Raw genomic sequence first — 23,361 nt, 5'->3', positions numbered from 1 at the left:
TACCCCCGGAGACGGGACCGCCCCCAGAGCCACGCGCGGCCTCGCACCGGCGCCACGTGGGGCGGAACCGGGCCGGTACTGGGCCCGGGGCCGCTACGGCGGCTGCGACGGGCCAAAACTCCCTCGCGGGCCGGGGGAGAAGTCGCGGGCCGCCACCGCGCGCCGCCCGCGATACCCGGATGTTCAGACTCGGGGACCCATTAAAGGCGCCCCGCGGGGAAGCTCGGGGCGTTCCCATTGGTGCAACGGGGCGTCAATCCCTACTGAGACTGCCAGTAAAAGTCGGGAGGCGGGTTAAGAGCGAATTAGGGCGATTCGATTGGTGGAGCCGTGTGCCCGTCCGGAAGCCGCACCAATGGGCGTCGCGGCTGGGGTCGGGAGGCGGGGCGGGCGCGGCGGCGGCGGCGGCCAATCAGTGGCATTGTTTGTGGTGGTGCCGGTTGCGCTCGGCGGCGGCCGCGTCTGCTCCGCCCGCCCGGCCCGGGACCCCCGGGACCCCCCGGGACCCGCCGGGATCCGCCGGGATCCGCCGGGAATCCACCGGGAAACGCCGGGAAACGCCGGGAACCCGCCGCGACCCCCCGCGCCCCCCGAACCAGGTGAGGCCCGCGGGGGCGGCGGGGCCGGGCCCGGCGGGGGCGGGGCAGGGCCTGGGTGAGGGGGGGCGAGACCCGGGGGATGGGGGGGGATTCTGGGGGGGCTGGGGGCGGATTCGGGGGGGCTGAGGGATTTCGGGGAGGGCTGCGGGCGGGAGGCAGAGCCCGCGGTGTTGCGGGCGATCTGGGCTGTGCCTTGGGGGCGCAGAGCTCGGGTTTGGGGGGGCAGAGCCCGAGGGGTTGGGCGGCGGCAGAGCTCGGATTTGGGGAGCAGAGCTCGGATTTGGGGGGCAAAGCTCGGATTTGGGGGGCAAAGCTCGGATTTGGGGGAGCAGAGCTCGGATTTGGGGATCAGAGCTCGGATTTGGGGGGCAAAGCTCGGATTTGGGGATCAGAGCTCGGATTTGGGGGGCAAAGCTCGGATTTGGGGGAGCAAAGCTCGGATTTGGGGAGCAGAGCTCGGATTTGGGGGAGAAGAGCTCGGATTTGGGGATCAGAGCTCGGATTTGGGGGGCAAAGCTCGGATTTGGGGGGCAAAGCTCGGATTTGGGGGAGCAGAGCTCGGATTTGGGGAGCAAAGCTCGGATTTGGGGATCAGAGCTCGGATTTGGGGGAGCAAAGCTCGGATTTGGGGATCAGAGCTCGGATTTGGGGGGCAAAGCTCGGATTTGGGGGATCAGAGCTCGGATTTGGGGAGCAGAGCTCGGATTTTGGGGGCAAAGCTCGGATTTGGGGGATCAGAGCTCGGATTTGGGGAGCAGAGCTCGGATTTGGGGGAGCAGAGCTCGGATTTGGGGATTAGAGCTCGGATTTGGGGGAGCAAAGCTCGGATTTGGGGATTAGAGCTCGGATTTGGGGGAGCAGAGCTCGGATTTGGGGATCAGAGCTCGGATTTGGGGGGCAAAGCTCGGATTTGGGGATCAGAGCTCGGATTTTGGGGGTCAGATCTTGGAGATTTGGGAGTGCACAGCTCAGGGACTTTGGGGAGGGGCAGAGCTCGGATTTTGGGGAGCAGAGCCCGAGAAGTTTTGGGGGCACAAAGCAGCTGGGTTTGGGGGGGTTGGGGAGCGAAGGCAGGCGGATCTGGGGGGGCAGAGCTCAGGGGTTTTGGGGAGCAGAGCTCGGGTTTTGGGGAGCAGAGCTCAGGGGTTTTGGGGGGCAGAGCTCTGGGGTTTTGGGGAGCAGAGCTCAGGGGTTTTAGGGAGCAGAGCTCAGGGGTTTTGGGGAGCAGAGCTCAGGGGTTTTGGGGAGCAGAGCTCAGGGGTTTTGGGGAGCAGAGCTCAGGGGTTTTGGGGAGCAGAGCTCAGGGATTTTGGGGGTCAGCCCGGGGGGTTTGGGGGAGTCCCCCGGGAGAACGGGAGTGGCGCGGGGGCTGCCCGGGGTTCCCGGAGGGATTTGGGGGATTGGGAATCCTGGATCAGCCCCCCTTTGTTCCCACCCGTGCGTGCCGGGATTCGGGAGCGGTTCCCGGTCCTTTCCCCCCCGTTCCCTGCTGGAAGCGGGTCCTGGCCTCTTCCAGGATTTCCGCCCCGCGGGATTCTCCCTCTTTTCCTGCTGCCCCCCCTCACTTCCCGGTGCCGCTTCCCCAGCTCGGAGCCAGCAGGGAAACTTTGCCATCCCTGGGATAACGCGGAGCAGGAGCCTCCGGCGCTGCCGGCGCCTTCCCCGGGCACTGCCCGCGCCCCTTCCCGGTTTTTGGGTGGGATCGGGATGGAAACGCCGCACCGGGGAGGGGAGGGCACGGACCCTTCCTCATCCGCATTTGGGAAGCTGCATCCTCTCTCAGGAGGAGATCCGAGAGGATTTCTGCTCCCAGGGATGAGGATTTCTGCTCCCGAGGAGAATCCTTCCCCAGATTCCCAAAATCCAGGCGGTTGGGCGCTTTCCCCTCCCCTTGGAGCCTGGAAAAGGGATCTGTGATGGCGGGGGGAGGGGGTGGTTTGCCGGGAAGAGAGGAGGAGATTTGGGAATCTGGGAGCAGGGAGGAAGAGCGGCAGCGTAAGGATGCGCCGGGATCCATCGGCTTTTCCAGAGCGTTTTTGGTCCGGTTTTTTTTTAATATCCATTTGATTTTCTGGAGCCTCCTCGGCCGCTGCCGGGCGAGAGGAGGAGGAGGAGGAGGAGGAGGAAGGGGGAGCACGGGAATGGGAGCAGCCTCCTCCTGGCAGGAGTGTGGGAGGATTTGACTCCTGTTCCTCGGTGCTCCCGGGTGGGGGTTGGGATTGCACAGGCAGCCGCGGTTTTTCGGGAATTTCAGGCCTTTGAAGGATTGGGGGTGCAGGGAGACCCCCCCCAACCTGTCACATCCCAGGATTTGGGCCATCCACGATGCTGCAGTTGCTGTTGGGGTGAAACGGAGCCGGCGAATCCATAGGGATTCCTCCATCCCTAAGGATCCCCCATCCCTGGGGTCCCCGCCTCGCTGGGATCCAGGATCGTGCTGGAATTCGTCGCCTTCCCGTGCTGTCGGGGCCGCTGGGATCCATCCCAGGGATCCGTGGCGGTGCTGTGGCTCTGATCCTTTGGGATCTCGGTGCCACCTTCTCCTGGCGCCTTTCCCGGTCACGAGGCCGGCGCTGACGGGAGCATCCATCCGTCTTCCAGCGTCCTCTCCCGACGGCTCCGCTCGGAGCATCCCGCCGGAGCGGGGCGGGTCCCGGGCTCCCCTCAGGTGTTCCTGGCAGGGGGAAGGTGGGAATACCTGCTCGGCAGGCTTTATCCCACTTGGGATCTTCCTGGAAGCTCCTTCCCCTCAGATGTCGTATTCCGGGGGGGTCGGGATCCTCTGCTCCGGAGGAGCCGGGAGAGGAATTTCCCGGATCCCTCCACTCGCCGCGCCGGGACCTGAGGAAAACCAGTCACTGGAGCTTTTTTCCTGATGATTTCCCGGTTCAATGATGGTTTTCCATGCTTGGCTCTTCCGTATCCGACGGCAAAACGCTCCTTGATCCCCCAGTGCTCCTGGTGGAAATCTCTGGCTTTGAGTTCCACGCGGATCTTGGAATTCTGCTCCGTAGTCTTGGGCAGCTCAGCCACGGGTGGCTGGGATTGTGTTTGCCCTGGGTTTTATTTTGCTTTAGGCTCTTTTCCAGGTTTTTAGGGCTATTCCATGTTCTGCAGCCTCTCGGGATGCTCCCGCTGCCGTGGCTGGGATGGGATGTGTTGGGATGCGTCCGCGTTTCCCTGCAGGAATTTCTTCCCAATATCCCATCCTAAAGCCATTCCCACTTTCCTGCCGCTCCACGTCCTCGTCCCAGCTCCCTCCCAGCTCTCGGAGCGCCTTTGGCCACTGGAAGATGCTCCCAGGGTCTCCCTGGATCTTCCCTTTTCCAGGCTGGACAATCCCAGCTCTCCCAGCCTGGCTCCGACAGCTCCGGCTGCTCCTTCCAGCCGGACCCCGGGAACATCCCGTGCTCTCCCAGCCCCTTCCCGATACGGAGCCGCGGGAGCTGCCCTGTTGTGTCTGGGGATCCGAGCGGGCGCCGCTCCCCGTCCCGGTGATTTTGGTTTTCCCCTGGGCTGGGGGAGCTCATCCCGAATTCCCGATCCGTCGGGTCGGGAAGAGGCCGCAGCGCTGGGTTCTGGTTTTATTCCCCGTCATTCTCCCGAGCGTGCGGTGCTCCCGGATCCGGGATGGGCTGGGGAAGGGGAGAACGCTCAGATCCCGGCGCTGTGGCTCTGCCCCTTGCACGTGGAATCTTATCCGGGCATTTGGGATGGTGCTATCTGGAATATGCCTGAAATCCCTCTGAAGAGCAGCACCAGCCTTTGGAATCCGGAGGGTGTTGGGAGCGGCGCTTCCAAGACTAAAATTAGCCCCGACCCAGCACCGAGGAGGCCGGGTTTCATTTCCATGGATCCTCATCGCATCCATGTTGTTCCATCCCCGCTCCGTGGGTTCCTCTCCGTGAGGTTTGGAGCGTGGATTTTGGGGCTGAACCCTGGAATTGTCCCGTTTTGGAATCCCGACGGAATCCGCGGCGGTTCCTTGGGGGCCGGCTGATGGGAAGGGTTGGATTTGTGTGCGTTTCCCATGCCTGGTGTGCTTCTCCCCATAAACTCTGGGCTTCTTTTCCATGGAGTCTCAGAATGGATGCACGGATCCTGGCATTTTTTGGGATGAGCCCGAGCCAGAGCCGTGTGTCCCTGTGGGAAGGGGGGGCTGCTCCTTGTCATCCCTCCCAGGATCCATTTTTGCCTTCCCAGCGAGCCAGAAGTTCCCTGAAATTCCCCAAACTCCGGGACTGAACCTCCAGGTGCGCTCCCCAAATCCTGGATTTTAGGGAGGGCCTGGCTGGAAAACCTGCTGGGGCTGTTTCCCGCAGGATCCGCGGCCCCCAGGGAATTCTGAGGTGGATGCTCCGGGGATTCATCCAGGCTGGAGGAAGGGTTGGGAATCTGGGCTGCTCCCAGTTCCTGCTCCTCGAACACATCCCGACATCCGCCCTGTGCTGAATCCACGGTGGGGAGTTCGGAGAGAGAAGGAGGCGATTGGAGGCGCGCAGAGTTCCAGGGAATTCCAAAATGATCCCGTGGCCCTTCCTGAGCAGCTCCAAACCCGGTGGATTTTCCTCTTCATTAAATCCTGGATTCCAATTAAATCTTGGAGCGAATTCCAGCACCTTCTCGTGCAGTGGGGGCATTCCCACGGCCGATTGTCTGTTCCTTGCGAGAATTCCCGCAGAGCAGCGGGATCCGTGGAGCCACCGGAGCGCTGGGAATGACGCTCCCGTGGGCTGGAGGAGAGGGAGGACACCCGGCTCTGCTTTTCCAAGGAATGGCCTCAGCCGAAAGCGGGGTTCGGAATTCCTGGAAGCCAAGGTGCCGCTCGCTGGTTTTACCTGGAAGCGCTGGATGGGAAGCGGGAGCTGCTGGATGCGGCTGGGAACGGCACCGCTGTCCCTTGGGATGGGGTGGGATAAAGTGGGAATCCCAGCTGGCCTCGGGATGAATCCGTAGGAATGGGATGGTGCTGCGCTCCCTTGGTCGCATCCCCGCCATCCTTGGGCTGCGTTGAGTTTGTTGTGGAGCCTCCTCGGGCGATGGAGGTCAGCCGGCTTTGGATTCCCACCGGATGGCGAAGTTTGGGAAAAATCATCCCTCTCCCTGTTGCTCATCCTCCAGTTTTCCCAGGATCTCTTCCCGGGTACGCGGTGTCGGCCTGGAGCGGGGTGCTGCCGCTTTAGGAGGAGGGAATTGGATCCAGGAATCCCGGGAGAGCGGCACGGGGGGATCACGGCAGTGGGGAGGAAGAGCCAGGGATCCTTCGGATCTGGGATAACAGGAGCTCTGGTCAGGAACTTCCTCGGAGACCTTTTCATCCTGGGAACAGAAGCTCCCAGGGAATGGATCCCTAGGGAAAACCCCCAAATCCAATTAAAGGATTTAATTTAGCGCTTCCTTTGCCCGTCCGGGCTGGGAAGATCCTTTGGGAAGGTCGGAGCAGCGGGAAGCGGCCGGGGCAGGAGCGGGGATGGATCAGCTCCATCAGGGATGGGAGTGTCCCGAATCCCCACCCAGCAGAAAACTGGGATGGAAGATGGAGAGGATGGAAACGGCCTGGAATGGTCCTGGAAAACCAGGAACAGAGAAACGAAGGAATTTGCTGCTCTCCTGTGCCCTCTGTGCTTTCCATGGACACAGCCTGGAATAAATCATCCCAGGGCCCATCCCACCCCCTCATTAGCTGATAAATCCATGGAAACGAGCGTGCAATTAGAGCTAATTAATCCTTTCCCCCTTTGGAAACCAAATTGTTCCATTTTATCCTATAAAGGCAAACTGGGGGTTCCGCTGCTGGAATGCTGCGGAATTCCCAGGCTCCCACACATCTGGGGTGGAATAAAGCTGTGGATGTTGGGGATTACGGGATTATCCAGGTGTTTTGGGGGAATCCGACACCTTCCATCTGCTCCAAGCCCTGTCCAGCCGGGTCTTGAGCACTTCCAGGGATGGGGCAGCCCCAGATTCCCGGGATAACTCGTGCCAGGGCCTCACCACCCTGACAGGGAACAAGGAATTCCAAATATCCGGCCTCGATCTCCCGTGTTTTAATTTAAAACCGCGTTTTCCATCTCCTGGGATTCTCCATCCCTGGGTTTCTCCATCCCTGGGTTCTCCATCTCCCAGGTTCTCCATCCCTGGGATTCTTCATCCCTGAGTTCTTCATGTGGTGAATCCCATTCCCTGGGATCCCCGGACACATTCCCGGGATCCCCGGGGACATTCTGGGATCCCCGGGCACATCCTGGGATCTCTGGGCACATTCCCGGTATCCCCGGGCACATTCCCGGGATCCCCGGGCACATTCCCGGGATCCCCGGCCATTCTCCGCGGCTCGTTCTTGCCGTGTGCCGGGCGCTCCCGGGGCGGCTCCTCCGCCGGTCCCAGCCCGGGGCCGCGGTTCTTTCGGGACCGGCAGGGGCGGATCCCGGCGGCGGCGGCGTCGCGGCCCCGAGCCTCGTTTTTGGGAGGGAAAGAGTTAAAATTCCAGGGGAGGGAAGGAGCTTCCATGAATGAAGACAAAGTTTGGCGGGGGGCCAGGAGCGGGGGGAGGGGGAGCGGGGAGGGGGCGGCAGCGCCAGCGCCGAAATCCCAGGAAAAATCCCCCCCCCCGTCAAACCCCGAGCCAGTTCCATGTCGGGAGGTGCCAAACCGGTCGCCACCGGATTTTTTTTTTTTTCCTGTTGTTTTTTATTTTTTTTTTTTCCCCCTAATTTTTTTTTTTTTTAAATTCCAATTTTTAATTTTTTTTTTTTTTTTAATTCCCCCTTTTTTTTTTTTTTTTTCCCTTCTCTTTTTCCCTGCCCCGCGAGGCATCATGGGAAGAAGTCAGCATCCCCCTTTTCTTTTGTTTAATAAAACAGAACGCGCATGATTGGCAGGGAAGGGCCCGCTCGGAGCGCGGCTCCGGCTGCGGCTGCGGCTCCGCGGGCGATGGAGCCCGGCCCCGGCCCCGGCCGCCCCCTGCCCGTTCCCGCAGCGCTCCCCGCGCCGCCCCCTCGCTTCCTCGGCAGCTCCGGGCAGCGCCACTGTCGGACCTGTGAGTATCCCCGGCACCGGCCTTTGTCGGCGGTCCCGACCGGACAAAAGGGGCTCCTTGGGGATGAGCCCAGCCGCTTTTCCGCTTTTTTTGTATAATTTTTTATTATTATTTTGTTGTTGTTGTTGTTGTTACGGTGTTGTTTTCTGGCGAAGGAGCCGAGGGAATGCTGGAAGGAGAAAGCGAGCGGCGGTGCCGTGGGAGTCGATCCGTGATTTCCCTTCTCCCTTCCCTGCCCCCCTTCCCCACCTCATCCATCGCTATTCCAGCGCTCCCATCCCACCCTCCCCGGCCGCAGGGGGTGACAGAAACACCGGGAATAACCCTGCCGGGATCGATGTCACCCCCCCGTTCTCGGTGGTGATTGATTGAATTATCGATCGCGTTATTGATTGGCGATCGATGGCCCGAGCCGGGGCGGCCGCACAAAGGCAGCGCCCGCAGTCGAGGAAATCGGGAAGCGTTATATAAGGAAGCCTGGGAAGTCTGCGTCATCCCGGATGGGGAGGGGGCCCGGCGCTCCCTCCCCCCCCACCTCCCATCCCAGCATTTTTTATTGGATTTGATTTTCCCGGAGCGTTTTCCAGCTGCCTTTCCCCAGAACGGGCCCGTCCCAGACGGACCCCCTGGAATTTTTATCTCTCCTCCAGACTTTGTGGAGTTTTTCTGTCTTTTCCCCCCATTTCTGGGCATAATTCCTGCTGGAATTCCTGCTCTCCTCCTGCATCCCAAAACCCCTGGGCTGGGATAAGGTGTGAGGCCAGTGGTGCCGGACACAGCAGCGGCATTCCCGGCTCCCGAGAGATGGAGCTGGACAAAACACAAACTCAGGAGGGAAGGGAAGCACTTTTTGGGAGGGAGGATTTTCCTCCTTTCCCGCTTTTCCTGCTTCCCATCGTTAGTTTTGTACTTGACCGGGAGCAGCAGAATCCGGGCACATCCCAGGCTGGTGGCGGTGACCCGGAATCCGGGAGATCCGGGGTCTGGGAGATCTGGAATCCGGGAGATCTGGAATCCGGGAGATCCGGGGTCTGGGAGATCCGGGGTCTGGGAGATCTGGAATCCGGGAGATCCAGGGTCTGGGAGATCCGGGGTCTGGGAGATCCAGGGTCTGGGAGATCTGGAATCTGGGAGATCCGGGGTCTGGGAGATCTGGAATCCGGGAGATCCAGGGTCTGGGAGATCCGGGGTCTGGGAGATCCAGGGTTTGGGAGATCCAGGGTTTGGGAGATCCAGGGTTTGGGAGATCCAGGGTTTGGGAGATCCAGGGTCTGGGAGATCCGGAGTCGGGCGGATCCGGGTCTGGGACCGGTGTGCCGGAGCAGGGTCAGGTTTCCCCACGTTGGATCCGGGAACAGCAGAACTCCTGGAGCGGTTTGCTCCATAGGAATTCCCGCTCTGCCCCATCCCAACCCTTCCGTCTTATTCCCGTTCCCTTTTCCTGCCCGGAGCAGCCAGGTCCCTGTGCATTCCGGGACGGCTCCGGGGCCGTTTTTAGGGCTTTTTGTTTTTAGGGCTTTTTGTTTTTAGGGCTTTTCGGGTGCTGCTTTAAATCCCGGTGCTCGTTCTGCTCCGGGAAAAATCTCCCGGAGCCACCCTCAGCCTCCCTTACCTGCCTGAGAATTCCTGCACGGAGCCGGGCGTTCCTCTGGATTCCCGGACGCGTCCCTGGATCGCTGGGATCAGAGCAGCGTGGTTTTTGTTCAGCCGTGGAGTTTTCCTCCCTTCCCTTTCCAGCGGCGTTCCCGGATCCCGCTCCGGATCCCGCTGCCGGCCGCCGAGCCGTTAAATCCTAATTACCTTTTTAGGTTGTTATCCTTTTCCTGGCGTTCCTTGGGAATGCTCGCCCTGGGAGCCAGCCATTTTGTGTTCCGTGCCGGAACGCGTTTTATGACGCCGCCGTCGGGATGTGCCGAGCCCAGATGGAATTGGAGCCGCCTCGTGCCGGGCTCCGGGAAGCCCCTGGAGCGGGATTTGGGCCGGATGGCTCCGGATGAGGAGCCAGCCCCGTGGATTTCCCACGGGATCGGCGGGGCTTGAGGCGGGATCCTGGGATTCGGGGGGGGTTCGGGCAGCGGGAGCGCGCCCAGGTGAGCGGGAGGAGTTGGATCTCACCGGTTCCTGATCCCGGGAAAACGGGATTTTAAAGGGATTTAAACGGATTTGACTCCATCGGGCTCGTATCCAGGTGGTGTCCTGGGTGTGGAGCGAGGGATGGTGCTGGAAGCTCTGGATCACCTTGGCTCCGGGGCTGGATGCTCCCGTGGGGAGTTACGGATCACGCTGGCTCTCTCCTGGGATTCATCCTGGCATTCCAGCCCCAAACGGAGACTCGGGAATTCTCTGGGTCCCCTGGGGCCTCTTCCTGGGAATGCCAGAGGCTTCCCAAGGAGCGGAGCAGGCGCCGGGCTGCTTTATCCCTGATCTCCCATCCTGTGTCCCTTGGATCCCAGGGATCCACCTCGGCTCCTCCGGGGCAGCTCCGCTCGGCAGAATTCCAGCACTGCTGGAGCAGGGTTGGGAAAGCGGAGGGAGCCGGGGAGACCTCGCGGCACCGGGAGCAGGTGGATCCCTCCTGGCGGATCAGGGATCATTCCTGGCGGATCAGGGATCCCTCCAGGTGGATCAGGGATCATTCCTGGCGGATCAGGGATCCCTCCTGGCAGATCAGGGATCATTCCTGGCGGATCAGGGATCCCTCCTGGCGGATCAGGGATCCCTCCTGGCGGATCAGGGATCCCTCCTGGCGGATCAGGGATCCCTCCTGGCGGATCAGGGATCGTTCCTGGTGCTGGATCAGGAATTACAACCCCTCCATGAGCTCCAGAGGGTCCGAGGCCGGGAACTGGGGCTGGAAGACCAACATGGGGTTTGACCCAACGGAAAACGCTCCAAGGAGGCTGGGAAGGGGCTGGAACCTCCCTGGATAAACTCCGGCTGGAATTAACTCCTGGCGCTGCCGAGTCTTGGTTCTGGATTCCATCGGGTAAATCCCGGCATGTTTTCCCTCCTGGCTGCATCTCTCCCTGGATATTCCCACTTCTCCCTGGAATATTCCTTCTTTTGGCCCAACTTGGCCTTTCAAATCCTCCCGCTGAGGTTTTTTTTTGTTGTTGTTGGATTTTTTTTTTCCCCCCCGTGGGCGCCACATCCAATATCCACGGAAAACGGGGCGCTGCTTTGTTTGGCTGCGAACGCCAAGCCCGTCCTGCCGGGCCCTGTGGAGCAGGAAAAGCGCCCGGAGCCAGCGGAACGTGCCGAGGAGCGCGCGGTGCCGGAGCAGGGACGGCGGCGGCGTCCCCACGGAGAGCGGGGCATCGCCGGCGGGACGGAGCGAGCCGGGCTGCGGCACCCCGGCATTCCTGGAAAGCATTCCAAGGTCAGCCGGGCCGCTCCGGCCGGCCCTGCTCATCCCAGCCTCTGGAATCTCGGCTGTTCCCAGGCACTCGGGGAAGGCGCTGCCGGGGATAATCCCGGTCAGAGACGCGCCGTGGATTTAGCTCCTGTTTTCCATGAGTTTTGCCACCATTTGGGAATTTGGTTGCAGCGAGGAGGATTTTTTTGGGTGAAGCTGAAGGGAGAGGCCGAGGCTGCTCCCTGGGATGTGCCGGATCCCCGGGAGCCGTGCCGGAGGGCGGCGGGGCCGGATGATCCGGTTTGGGATGTGCCGGGACCGGAGCGGGGCCGGGGCTGAGCCTCCCACCCGTCCGACCTCCAGAGCTGCCGGATACCCCGGGATGGGAATAATTCCTGCTCTTCACTGTGCCTTTCTGCATGGAATCAGGAGCTGTCCCCCGGCTTTCCCAGTGCTCTGGAAATTCCCAGTGGATCCTCCCCTTCCCCCTCCAGCCAAAGGGCCCCATTCAATACTGAGTCCGAAGCCTAATTTAATTTTTATTGGATCTGGCTGAGCCTGGAAAACCTCTGGAGCGGATTAAATGGTGGTGGGCCCCGTTCCTGGTAACGGCACTTTGGATTTGCTTGGAATGCCGGTGGGGAGGGCGGTGGGGGTCCTGGGGAGACCACCTTGGTGATGGGGCAGGAATTGTCCAGGCGGGTGACGGACCAAGGGTCTCCAGAATTCCTGCGGGATCCTTCCAGCCCCTGGCGAGGACGAGCAGGAAGCTGGTCCAGGAGATGCTGGATCCCGGCTGTGCCGGCTCCGTGCTCGGTTCGGCTATCCGTGGGGAGCTCGTTATTCCAGCAGGGAATTATTCCTGTGGGATGTTGGTCCCGTGGACCTCTCCCCGCTCCTCCTGCTCTCTCCTTCCCGGGAGCAGCCGCGAGCCCGTTCCTGGCCGCGCTCCCGGGATCCTGGCGCGTTCCCAGCGGCTCCAGCCGCAGCGCTGGGCGCGGCTCCGAGGGCTCCCGGGGTGTCTGGAACATCCCGGATCCCCCGGGGTCACTCCCGCGGGCCGGGGGCGGGAGCAGCTCCCGCCGCCTGTCCCGGCTTGCCGGGCTAAATTTGGGAGACGTGCGGAGAGACGGGATGAGCAGGTAGGGAAGAGCCCGAGGGGCTCCCGTGGAGGCTCCGGCCGGCGTCTTTTCAGATCCTGTTTGGGATTTCCATCGCTTTTCCTGCTGCCCTCCCCTGCTCCTGGCGTCTCCGGTGGGAGCTGAACTCGTGCAGGGATGCGTCATTCCAGGGATTTGTACCTGAGCCAGGAGTTTGGCTGGGGCGAGATTTATCCCGGGAATGACTCGGAGCTGGGTGCGGGCAGGTGAGGAGCAGCTCCGGGTGCCCGGGATCGGAGCCGGGACGCTTTCTGTTCCCTGCGGAGCGATTCCCGATGTTCCCGAGCCGGCCGCACGGAATTCCCACCTATTCCCAGGTGTTGGTCCTGCTCCCCGGCCCCGCTCCGCAGGGAAAGGCCTCGCCCAGCTGGTTTGCAGGTGGAGCTCCCGCAGCTCTTTGTTGTCGGAGCTGGTTCCTTATCAGCCTGGGAGCGGGATTGGGATGGGGTTGGGATGGGCTCCAGGCTTGGGATGGGGCTGGGATGGGCTCCAGGCTTGGGATGGGGCTGGGATGGGCTCCAGGCTTGGGATGGGGCTGGGATGGGCTCCTGTTTTCCAGAGGGCATTCCTGCACCTGGAGCTGGGGCGGGGGAGCCGCAGAGGTGGGAGGGCAGGGATGGACCTGCCCGTGCCTCCATCCCCGGAGCCGCCGAGCATTCCTGCCTGGAAAACCACACAGTGGGGGATTTCCTGGCATTCCAGGGCTCCCGAGGGGGGGTTCCTCCCGGCTCCCCTTCCTTGCCGAGCCGCGTCCATGGGCTTTAATCCCGAAAGGAGGGACCGTGCCGCCGTTCTCAGCGATTCCAGGGCTTCCCGAGGGGGAATCTCCTGCCCTGGGCAGAGGCCGGGGAGGTCTCTGTGAGGAGATGGGAGCTGAGCTGGGAGGGGATCCCGGGGGGATTCTCGGGGACCCCCGGCGCTGACGGCGTCGCTGTCCCTCAGGATGGACCGGATGACGGAGGACGCGCTGCGCCTGAACCTGCTCAAGCGGAGCCTGGAGCCGCCGGAGGAGCGCGAGGACGTCCTGGCCAAGCGGCTCAAGATGGAGGGGCACGAGGCCATGGAGAGGCTGAAGATGCTGGCGCTGCTCAAGCGCAAGGACCTGGCGGGGCTGGAGGTGCCCCACGAGCTCCCGGTGAAGCCGGACGGGATCAAGGGATACGAGGAGAAGCTCAACGGGAGCCTGCGGCCCCACGGGGACGGGCGGAGCGCGGCTCGGCCGGGCAAGGAGAACATCAACGACGAGCCCGTGGATATGAGCGCCAGGAGGAGGTGGGTGCCGGGAGTGCCGGGCTCTGGAGGGGCGGGAATTCAATGGGATTTGGGGGGTCCCGGAGATCCCCTTCTGAGAGCTGGGGAGGGATTTGGGAATGGTGGGGTGAGGGGGAATGGCTGCCCACGGACAGAGGGCGGGTGGGATCCCGGGAAGGAATTGTTCCCCGTGAGGGTGGCACAGGTTATCCAGGGATTTGTGGATTTCTCCTCCCTGGAAGTGTCCGAGGCCAGGCTGGAGCAGCCCAGGACACTGGAGGTGTCCCTGAAGGGTCCTGCTCCGAGTGCGGAGTCGGGGGCTGCATCCTCAGCAGAATTCCTTGGATATTGTGCAATACGAGGTTCCCCAGGGGGGCACCAGCATCGGACACGGACCCTTGGATCAGGAGATCAGCCCTGGCAAGAGGTGGGAATGTTCCGCTCCAAGTTGAGAAGTGAGGCTGGGAATGTCTCATTTTCCTGGATTTTCCTTGGGAACGTGCTCCACGTCTCCTCACCTCTGCCTCCCTCACCGTGGCTCCTCCTCCGGTGGTTCTGTTGGAATTCTGCTCTTCCCCGGACAAAGGAAATCCAGTCGGTGATTCCTCATGGATGGGTCCTTTTTTCCTCTTGGATTTGGGCTCTGCCTTTATTCCCTTGATGGAATGTCAGTAATCCAGCCTGGATACATCCGGATGCTCCTGCAGAATTACCCCCAGGAGCCGTGAGACAGCCCTCGGCCAGGAAAACCTGGGATCCAGCGCTGGATCACTCCGGATCTGCCAGCCCAGTTTGGAGCTCCTGGGATGCAGCTTGGACGGGCTCCCACCGGCTCCTTCTCCCTGGGATGCTCTGGAATTCCTCTGCTGGAGCAGGGGCAGCTCCGTGCCCTGCTGCTTGGGAATATCCACAGAAAGATCTGGAATGTTTGGGAGACGAAGGCAGCCTCAGCTCTGAGCGTCTTCCCGCCCAAGCTGGGAGCTGGGATTCGGCTCCGGGCTCCCTCCTGGGTGTTCAGGGCTCAAAGTTTGGGATGAGATATTCCGTGGTCTCCCCTCACTCCAAGGACCTTCCAGGGAGCCGGAATTACCTCTGAGCATTCCCACTGCTCCACGCTGGATTATCCCGCTGTTTTCCAAGGCTCTCCGGCAGCAGGAATGAAATCCAGGATAGCCAAGGGCTTTTTCTTGGAGTCTCCTTCCCCGGGATGATCCCGCCTGGATCCCGCTGGATTCCACCACGGATTTTTGGTTTCTTTCCCCTGCCGCTCCTTTTCCCAGTCCTGGTTGGATCAGTTGGACATTCCTGCAGGTTTTCCTTTATGGAAGGAGCTTTTCCAATAGATTTGGGTTGGGAATGGGGGGTTCGGCCCCTTCTGCACCGCAGTGAGGACGAGGCTGGAGTATCCCTGCCATTCCCTCCCATCCCCAGGATCCGTTCCCGATTCCCGGGTGGGATTTACAGCCCTGCGGAGGGGTGAGGGAATCCCTCCCTGCCCGCTCCGGATCCGTGCTGGAGCCAGGGGGATCCCGCTCCCGAAATCCCCCGTTCCTGGCTCACCGGGATTCCTTTCCCCCGCAGTGAGCAGGACCGGGGCCGCCTGACCCCGTCCCCGGACATCATCGTCCTGTCGGACAACGAGGCCTCCAGCCCCCGCTCCAGCTCCCGCATGGAGGAGCGGCTCAAGGCGGCCAACCTGGAGATGTTCAAGGTGAGGGAACGGGAATTCCGTCCCGGGAAGGGCGCGGGAAGCTCCTCGGCAAATTCCGGGTGCGGCTCCCCCTCGGTTCTCGCCCCTGTGGTCCAAATTCCCGCTCGGAGCTCGGCCCCGCTCCCCTCCTGACGGTGTGCCCGCTGTTTTCCAGGGGAAGAGCCTGGAGGAGCGGCAGCAGCTGATCAAGCAGCTCCGGGACGAGCTGCGGCTGGAGGAGGCCCGGCTGGTGCTCCTCAAGAAGCTGCGGCAGAGCCAGCTCCAGAAGGAGAACGTGGTGCAGAAGGTGAGGGAGGTGGGGACGGATGGGGCGGGATAACGGGAACGTGGCGGGCACGGAGCCGATTCCCACAGCCCGGGAAGACAAACCCGGATTCCCGCCGGGAGCGCTGACCCCGCTCTCGGTGCTGCCCGCAGGCCCCCGTGGTCCAGAACGCCGCGTCCATCGTGCAGCCGTCCCCCGGCCACGTGGGGCAGCAGGGCCTGTCCAAGATCCCCTCCCGGCCCGGAGCCCAGGGGGTGGAGCCGCAGAATTTGAGGACATTGCAGGTGAGCGTTCCCGTTTTTCCTGGGAAATGCCGGTTTTGCTGGGTGTGCACAGAGCTGAGGGGCTTTTCCCGAGAGGCAGAGGAATTCCCGCCATTCCCGGTGCTCGGGGTTGGATTTGGGTTTGTCAGGAGTTAGGCTCGGTGATCCTTGTGGAGCCGGGTATTCCGTGATCCTGTGAATGTCCAGAGTCCCGGCTGGAGGGGGATGAGGGTGGTGGGAATTCTCCAAGGCCTGCGGCTTTCCTGCTGCTCCCAAAGGAAGAGCCCCTGGAAGTGTTCGATCCATGGATTTCTTCTGCTCCCCTTGACCACGGAGCAGTTCCAGCCTCCTGCGGGAAATAGGGATTGAGCTGGGGAAGGAGCCACAATCCCGTAAAATCCAGGACAGTCTGTGGAAAAGGGAGGGATTTGGGGCATCAGGAATTACCTGGGATTCTGGATCCGTGGGAGTTCCGTGGATCAGGGAATCGGTGCTCCAGGTTTCCCTCGTTTTCCTGTGGTTTTGTTCCTGAGCTCAAGGGGCGTTGGTGGCGGGGAATGGTCGGGGTTTGTTCCGCGCTGGTCCCGGAGCTGCTCCCGCGTTTCCCGGGATCTGACTCCAGGATTGCCCGTGGATTCCCCGGCAGGGCCACAGCGTGATCCGCTCGGCCGCCAGCTCGGCGCTGCCCCACATGTTGATGTCCCAGCGCGTCATCGCCCCCAGCCCCGCCCAGCTCCAGGGCCAGCGCGGGCCCCAGAAACCCGGCCTGGTCCGCAGCTCCACGCCCGGGATGAGCCCCGCCATCAACTACCAACCGGTGCGGGACGGGACGGGACGGGACGGGGTGGGGTGGGATGGGATGGGGCTGGTTTGGGTTACTTTGGGATGGTTTGAGATGGTTTGGGGTGCTTTGGGGTGCTTTGGGATGGTTTGAGATGGTTTGGGATGGTTTGAGATGGTTTGAGATGGTTTGGGGTGCTTTGGGATGGTTTGAGATGGTTTGGGATGGTTTGGGATGGTTTGGGATGGTTTGGGGTACTTTGGGATGGTTTGAGATGGTTTGGGGTGCTTTGGGATGGTTTGGGATGGTTTGGGGTGCTTTGGGATGGTTTGGGGTGCTTTGGGATGGTTTGGGATGGTTTGAGATGGTTTGGGGTGCTTTGGGATGGTTTGGGATGGTTTGGGGCGCTTTGGGATGGTTTGAGATGGTTTGGGGTGGTTTACAACTGGTTGGCGTTGGCTGGGCACTGGTTTTCACTGGTTGGGGCTGGTTAGGCTGGTTTGCACTGGTTTGGGGACTGGCTAGGACTGGTTTTGGGATGGTTGGGTCTGGTTTGGGCACTGGTTTGCACTGGTTGGAACTGGTTTTGGGATGATTGGGACTGGTTTGGGCTAGTTGGGACTGGTTTGAGCTGGTTGGGACTGGTTTGGACGCTGGTTTGGGGACTGGTTGGAACTGCTTTTGGGATGGTTGGGACTGGTTTGGGCACTGGTTTGCACTGGTTTGGGCACTGGTTTGGGCACTGGTTTGGGCACTGGTTTGGGCACTGGTTTGCACCGGTTTGCACAACCCCCACCCCAAGGCCACACCCCTCCCCCCCCCCCTCCTCAATTCCCGGGATTCCCCAGCCCCTTCACCCCCCTGGCTCCCTCCGATCCCGCATTCCCCCCGATCCCGAATTCCCCCCGATCCCGCATTCCCTCCGATCCCGCATTCCCTCCGATCCCGCATTCCCCCCAATCCCGGATTCCCTCCGATCCCGGATTCCCTCCAATCCCAAATTCCCCCCGATCCCGGATTCCCTCCGATCCCGAATTCCCTCCGATCCCGCATTCCCCCCGATCCCGGATTCCCCCCGATCCCGCATTCCCCCCAATCCCGGATTCCCCCCGATCCCGGATTCCCCCCGATCCCGGATTCCCTCTGATCCCGCATTCCCCCCGATCCCGCCTTCCCCCCGATCCCGGATTCCCCCGATCCCGGATTCCCTCCGATCCCGGATTCCCCCCCATCCCGGATTCCCTCCGGTCCCGGGTTCCCCCCGATCCCGGATTCCCCCCAATCCTGAATTCCCCCGATCCCGGATTCCCCCCGCTCCCGGATTCCCCCCGATCCCGAATTCCCTCCGATCCCGGATTCCCTCCGCAGCAATCCGGCTCCTCGGTGCCGTGCCAGCGCTCGTCGTCCTCCGCCATCTACATGAACCTCGCGTCCCACATGCAGCCGGGCTCGGTGGCCCGCGTGTCCTCCCCTCTCCCCAGCCCCAGCGCGCTCTCCGACGCCGCCAATTCCCAGGCGGCCGCCAAGCTGGCGCTGCGGAAGCAGCTGGAGAAGACGCTGCTGGAGATTCCGCCCCCGAAGCCGCCGGCGCCGCTCCTGCACTTCCTGCCCAGCGCGGCCAACAGCGAGTTCATCTACATGGTGGGGCTGGAGGAGGTGGTGCAGAGCGTCATCGACAGCCAAGGTCACTGCCCGCCCCGTTCCCGGGAAAAACGGGGCAAATTCCAGCCGGAATCGCGGCCCTCGGGGCAAACCGCGGGGTCTGGGGGCGCTGGGAGGGGTTTAGGAGTTGTTTGGGTTTGGGGGGAAGCCGTGGGGTTTTGGTTTTTAACGGGTTTGCGGGGTTTCAGACCAAGTTTGAGGGATTTCAGACCAAATTTGAATGATTTTAGAGGAAGTTTCCAGAATTTCAGGCCAAGTTTGCAGGATTTTGGACCAAATTTCCAGGATTTCAGACCAAATTCGCAGGATTTCAAACACAAATTTCAGGATTTAAAAGACGAATTTCTGGGATTTCAGACCAAATTTCCAGGATTTTGGCCAATTCTCAGGATTTCAAACACAAATTTCAGGATTTCAGACCAAATTTCCAGGATTTCAAACACAAATTTCAGGATTTCAGACCAAATTTCTGTGATTTTGGCCAATTCTCAGGATTTCAAACACAAATTTCAGGATTTCAAACACAAATTTCAGGATTTCAGACCAAATTTCTGTGATTTTGGCCAATTCTCAGGATTTCAAACACAAATTTCAGGATTTCAAACACAAATTTCAGGATTTCAAACACAAATTTCAGGATTTCAGACCAAATTTCTGTGATTTTGGCCAATTCTCAGGATTTCAAACACAAATTTCAGGATTTCAAACACAAATTTCAGGATTTCAAACACAAATTTCAGGGTTTCAAACACAAATTTCAGGATTTCAAACACAAATTTCAGGATTTCAGACCAAATTTCCAGGATTTCAAACACAAATTTCAGGATTTCAGACCAAATTTCAGGATTTCAAACACAAATTTCAGGATTTCAAACACAAATTTCAGGATTTCAAACACAAATTTCAGGATTTCAAACACAAATTTCAGGATTTCAAACACAAATTTCAGGATTTCAAACACAAATTTCAGGATTTCAAACACAAATTTCAGGATTTCAGACACAAATTTCAGGATTTCAGACCAAATTCCCAGGATTTCAGACCAAATTTCCATGATTTTGGCCAATTCTCAGGATTTCAAACACAAATTTCAGGGTTTCAAACACAAATTTCAGGGTTTCAAACACAAATTTCAGGGTTTCAAACACAAATTTCAGGATTTCAAACACAAATTTCAGGATCTCAAACACAAATTTCAGGATTTCACACCAAATTCCCAGGATTTCAGACCAAATTTCCATGATTTTGGCCAATTCTCAGGATTTCAAACACAAATTTCAGGATTTCAAACACAAATTTCAGGGTTTCAAACACAAATTTCAGGATTTCAAACACAAATTTCAGGATTTCAAACACAAATTTCAGGGTTTCAAACACAAATTTCAGGATTTCAGGCCAAGTTTCCGGGATTTTGGCCGATTCCCAGGATTTGTGCCGGGTTATTTTTGCGATGTGTGTCGGGATTGCGGGGGCTGCAGGCCGGGGTTCCGGGTTGGTGGCGGGTGTGGATTTGCCGTGCGTTTCCCAGGGAAGAGCGCGCCGGCGGTGCCGCGCGTGGAGCCGTTCGTGTGCGCGCAGTGCCGCACGGATTTCACGCCGCACTGGAAGCAGGAGAAGGGCGGGCGGATCCTGTGCGAGCAGTGCCAGACCTCCAACCAGAAGAAGGCGCTCAAGGCCGAGCACACGAATCGCCTCAAGAACGCCTTCGTCAAGGCCCTGCAGCAGGAGCAGGTCGGCATTCCCGGGAATCCCCTGCCGGGGCTCATCCCATCCCAAAGTGTCCCAAAACACTCATCCCATTCCATTGATCCCATCCCAGTGATCCCACTGATCACACTGATCACACTGATCCCATCCCATTGATCACACTGATCCCACTGATCCCACTGATCACACTGATCCCATTGATTCCATCGATCCCATCGATCCCATCCCAGTGATCCCACTGATCCCATCCCAGTGATCCCACTGATCCCACTGATCCCATCGATCCCATCGATCCCATTGATCCCATCCCACTGATCCCACTGATCCCACTGATCCCACTGATCCCACTGATCCCATCGATCCCATTGATCCCATTGATCCCATCCCAGCGATCCCACTGATCCCATCGATCCCATCCCACTGATCCCACTGATCCCACTGATCCCACTGATCCCATTGATTCCATCGATCCCATCGATCCCATCCCAGTGATCCCACTGATCCCATCCCAGTGATCACACTGATCCCATCCCAGTGATCCCAGTGATCCCAGTGATCCCACTGATCCCATCGATCCCATCGATCCCATTGATCCCATTGATCCCATCCCAGCGATCCCACTGATCCCATCGATCCCATCCCAGTGATCCCATCCGCTGATCCCATTGATCCCATCCCATTGATCCCATTGATCCCATCCACTGATCCCATTGATCCCACTGATCCCATTGATGCCATCCTACTGATCCCATCCCATTGATCCCACTGATCCCATCCCACTGATCCCATCCTTGCTGGGTTGGCATTCCCGGGGGTCTGAGCAGGGTGACATTCCCGGGGGTCTGAGCAGGGTGACATTCCCAGGGGTCTGAGCAGGGTGACATTCCCGGGGGTCTGAGCGGGGTGACATTCCCGGGGGTCTGAGCAGGGTGACATTCCCAGGGGTCTGAGCAGGGTGACATTCCCGGGGGTCTGAGCGGGGTGACATTCCCGGGGAATTGAGCGGGGTGACATTCCCGGGGGTCTGAGCGGGGTGACATTCCCGGGGAATTGAGCGGGGTGACATTCCCGGGGGTCTGAGCGGGGTGACATTCCCGGGGAATTGAGCAGGGTGACATTCCCGGGGAATTGAGCAGGGTGACATTCCCGGGGAATTGAGCGGGGTGACATTCCCGGGGAATTGAGTGGGGTGACATTCCCGGGGGTCTGAGCAGGGTGACATTCCCGGGGAATTGAGCGGGGTGACATTCCCGGGGGTCTGAGCGGGGTGACATTCCCGGGGAATTGAGCAGGGTGACATTCCCGGGGGTCTGAGCAGGGTGACATTCCCGGGGGTCTGAGCAGGGTGACATTCCCGGGGAATTGAGTGGGGTGACATTCCCGGGGAATTGAGCAGGGTGACATTCCCGGGGAATTGAGCAGGGTGACATTCCTGGGGAATTGAGCAGGGTGACATTCCCGGGGGTCTGAGCAGGGTGACATTCCCGGGGGTCTGAGCAGGGTGGCATTCCCGGGGGTCTGAGCGGGGTGGCGTTCCTGGGGACATTCCGGACGGCATTCCCGAGGGAACGATTCCCGCAGGAGATCGAGCAGCGGCTGCAGCAGCAGGCTGCCCTGTCCCCCACGGCCGCGCCCGCCGTGCCCAGCGTCGGCAAACAGGACGGGATCCTGCGGCACCACACGCTCCGGCAGGTGGGAATGGGATGGGGGAGCTGGGAATGGGATGGGGGGACACTGGGAATGGGATGGTGGGAATGGGATGGTGGGAATGGGATGGTGGGACACTGGGAATGGGATGGTGGGACACTGGGAATGGGACGGTGGGACACTGGGAATGGGATGGTGGGACACTGGGAGTGGGATGGTGGGACACTGGGAATGGGATGGTGGGACACTGGGATGTGCCCATCGGGGTGGGGCGGGGTTGCCGCCCTTTCTCCTCGTTCCCCCCGATCCCAGTTCCCGTTTTCCGGCCCCGCAGGCCCCGCAGCCCCAGAGCAGCCTCCAGCGCGGAATTCCCACCTCCGCACGCTCCATGCTCTCCAACTTCGCCCAGGCCCCGCAGCTCTCCGTGGCCGGAGGGCTCCTGGGAATGCCAGGTATGGCAACCTCGGGATGGGAATGGTGGGGTGGGAATGGGGTGGGATCCATGGGGTGGGATGGGATGGGATGGGATCCATGGGATGGGATGGGATGGGATGGGTGGGATGGGATGGGATGGGATGGGATGGGATGGGATGGGATGGGATGGGATGGGATGGGATGGGATGGGATGGGATGGGATGGGATGGGATGGGATGGGATGGGATGGGATGGGGAGGGTGGGATGGGATGGGATCAGCAGTGGAGGACAGCCCAGGTCACAGCCATGGGATTTTGGGGTGGAATTTGGGAATTCTGGCCCTTCCTGCCCTGCGGGTGTCCCAGGGTGTCCCAGGGTGTCCCAGGGTGTCCCAGGGTGTCCCAGGGTGTCCCGGGGTGTCCCAGGCTGTCCCGGGGTGTCCCGGGGTGGAGCAGTGGGGCAGAGCCGTGGGGCAGGGCCGTGGGGCAGAGCCGTGGGGCGGTGCCGGAGGATCCGTGCCGTTCCCCAGGAGTGAACATCGCGTACCTGAACGCCGGCATCGGGGGCCACAAAGCGTCGAGCCTGGCGGACCGGCAGCGGGAATACCTGCTGGATATGATCCCGCCCCGCTCCATATCCCAGTCCATCAGCGGACAGAAATAGCCCCGGCTGCCTCCCGCCGGGCCCGGCCGAGCGCCCGGGGAAACCACAACAGACAAAACAAACATTTCAAACGGCGACCCGGCCCGTTCCCAGCCCGGACCCTCCGGTTCTCCGGGCCCGGAGCCGCTCCCCGCGCGGCCGGAGCAGCCCCGGCCCCGCCGCTCGTTTTGTAACCGCCGCTTTCTCCTTGTCTCGTGGGTTGTTTTTTGCCCCTTTTTGCCTTCTTTTTCCCGCCTCCCTTCGCTCCATGGATGGTTAAAGCTTTTTTCTCCCTTTTCCAGAGACTTTGGCAAGGGCACCTTCCCCAGTTCCCCGGGGGGAGATTTGGGGGGCAGCCTGTGCTGATTGCGGGGGGAACCGGGGGCGCCTGGGGGGAGGAAGGCTCCGATCCCGGGGGGACAAATCCCCTTCAGATCTGATCCCAGAGTGTCACCTGGCCCTGATCCCGGGGTGTCACCTCCCCCTGATCCCAGAGTGTCACCTGGCCCTGATCCCGGGGTGTCACCTCCCCCTGATCCCAGAGTGTCACCTGGCCCTGATCCCGGGGTGTCACCTGGCCCTGATCCCGGGGTGTCACCTCCCCCTGATCCCGGGGTGTCACCTCCCCCTGATCCCAGAGTGTCACCTGGCTCTGATCCCGGGGTGTCACCTGGCCCTGATCCTGGGGTGTCACCTCCCCCTGATCCCAGAGTGTCACCTGGCCCTGATCCTGGGGTGTCACCTGGCCCTGATCCCGGGGTGTCACCTCCCCCAGTCCCGGGGTGTCACCTCCCCCTGGCCCCAACCCCGATGTCCCGCTGCCGAGGGTCCCTCGAGGTGTCCGGACCCCCCCAGGGGTGTCCC

At 60.8% G+C, this 23,361-nt stretch overlaps 1 protein-coding gene across 2 annotated transcripts; it reads left to right on the top strand.

The window, feature by feature from the left end:
- The first annotated feature begins 441 nt into the window (after nucleotides 1-441).
- Nucleotides 442-22,569, top strand: GATAD2B (GATA zinc finger domain containing 2B). 2 transcript variants are annotated; one of them, XM_088068585.1, is made up of 11 exons: nucleotides 442-599; nucleotides 13,096-13,425; nucleotides 14,986-15,115; nucleotides 15,270-15,401; nucleotides 15,533-15,664; nucleotides 16,290-16,460; nucleotides 17,793-18,108; nucleotides 19,615-19,817; nucleotides 21,375-21,485; nucleotides 21,775-21,892; nucleotides 22,385-22,569. In XM_088068585.1, the coding sequence occupies exons 2-11, from the start codon at nucleotides 13,097-13,099 to the stop codon at nucleotides 22,516-22,518; spliced, it is 1,776 nt and encodes a 591-aa protein (XP_087924711.1). In that variant the 5' UTR covers nucleotides 442-599; nucleotide 13,096; the 3' UTR covers nucleotides 22,519-22,569. The 2 variants fall into 2 exon arrangements, with proteins under 2 accessions (XP_087924711.1, XP_087924712.1); XM_088068586.1 differs by lacking the exon at nucleotides 442-599 and adding an exon at nucleotides 7,618-7,638.
- The last annotated feature ends 792 nt before the right edge of the window (nucleotides 22,570-23,361 follow it).

This window comes from Pseudopodoces humilis, chromosome 31 (assembly GCF_049639895.1).
Source record: "Pseudopodoces humilis isolate 2021_Gansu_Grassland_sample_001 chromosome 31, ASM4963989v1, whole genome shotgun sequence".
Classification (NCBI taxonomy): Eukaryota; Metazoa; Chordata; class Aves; order Passeriformes; family Paridae; genus Pseudopodoces; species Pseudopodoces humilis.
This window is presented reverse-complemented; position numbering and strand designations above follow the sequence as displayed.

Coding starts and splice junctions, on each gene's coding strand:
- GATAD2B (XM_088068585.1), top strand. CDS start 13,097: ATGGACCGGATGACGGAGGACGCGCTGCGCCTGAACCTGCTCAAGCGG. Junction 16,461..17,792: donor CCGCCATCAACTACCAACCG/GTGCGGGACGGG, acceptor TTCCCTCCGCAG/CAATCCGGCTCCTCGGTGCC. Junction 18,109..19,614: donor GAGCGTCATCGACAGCCAAG/GTCACTGCCCGC, acceptor TGCGTTTCCCAG/GGAAGAGCGCGCCGGCGGTG.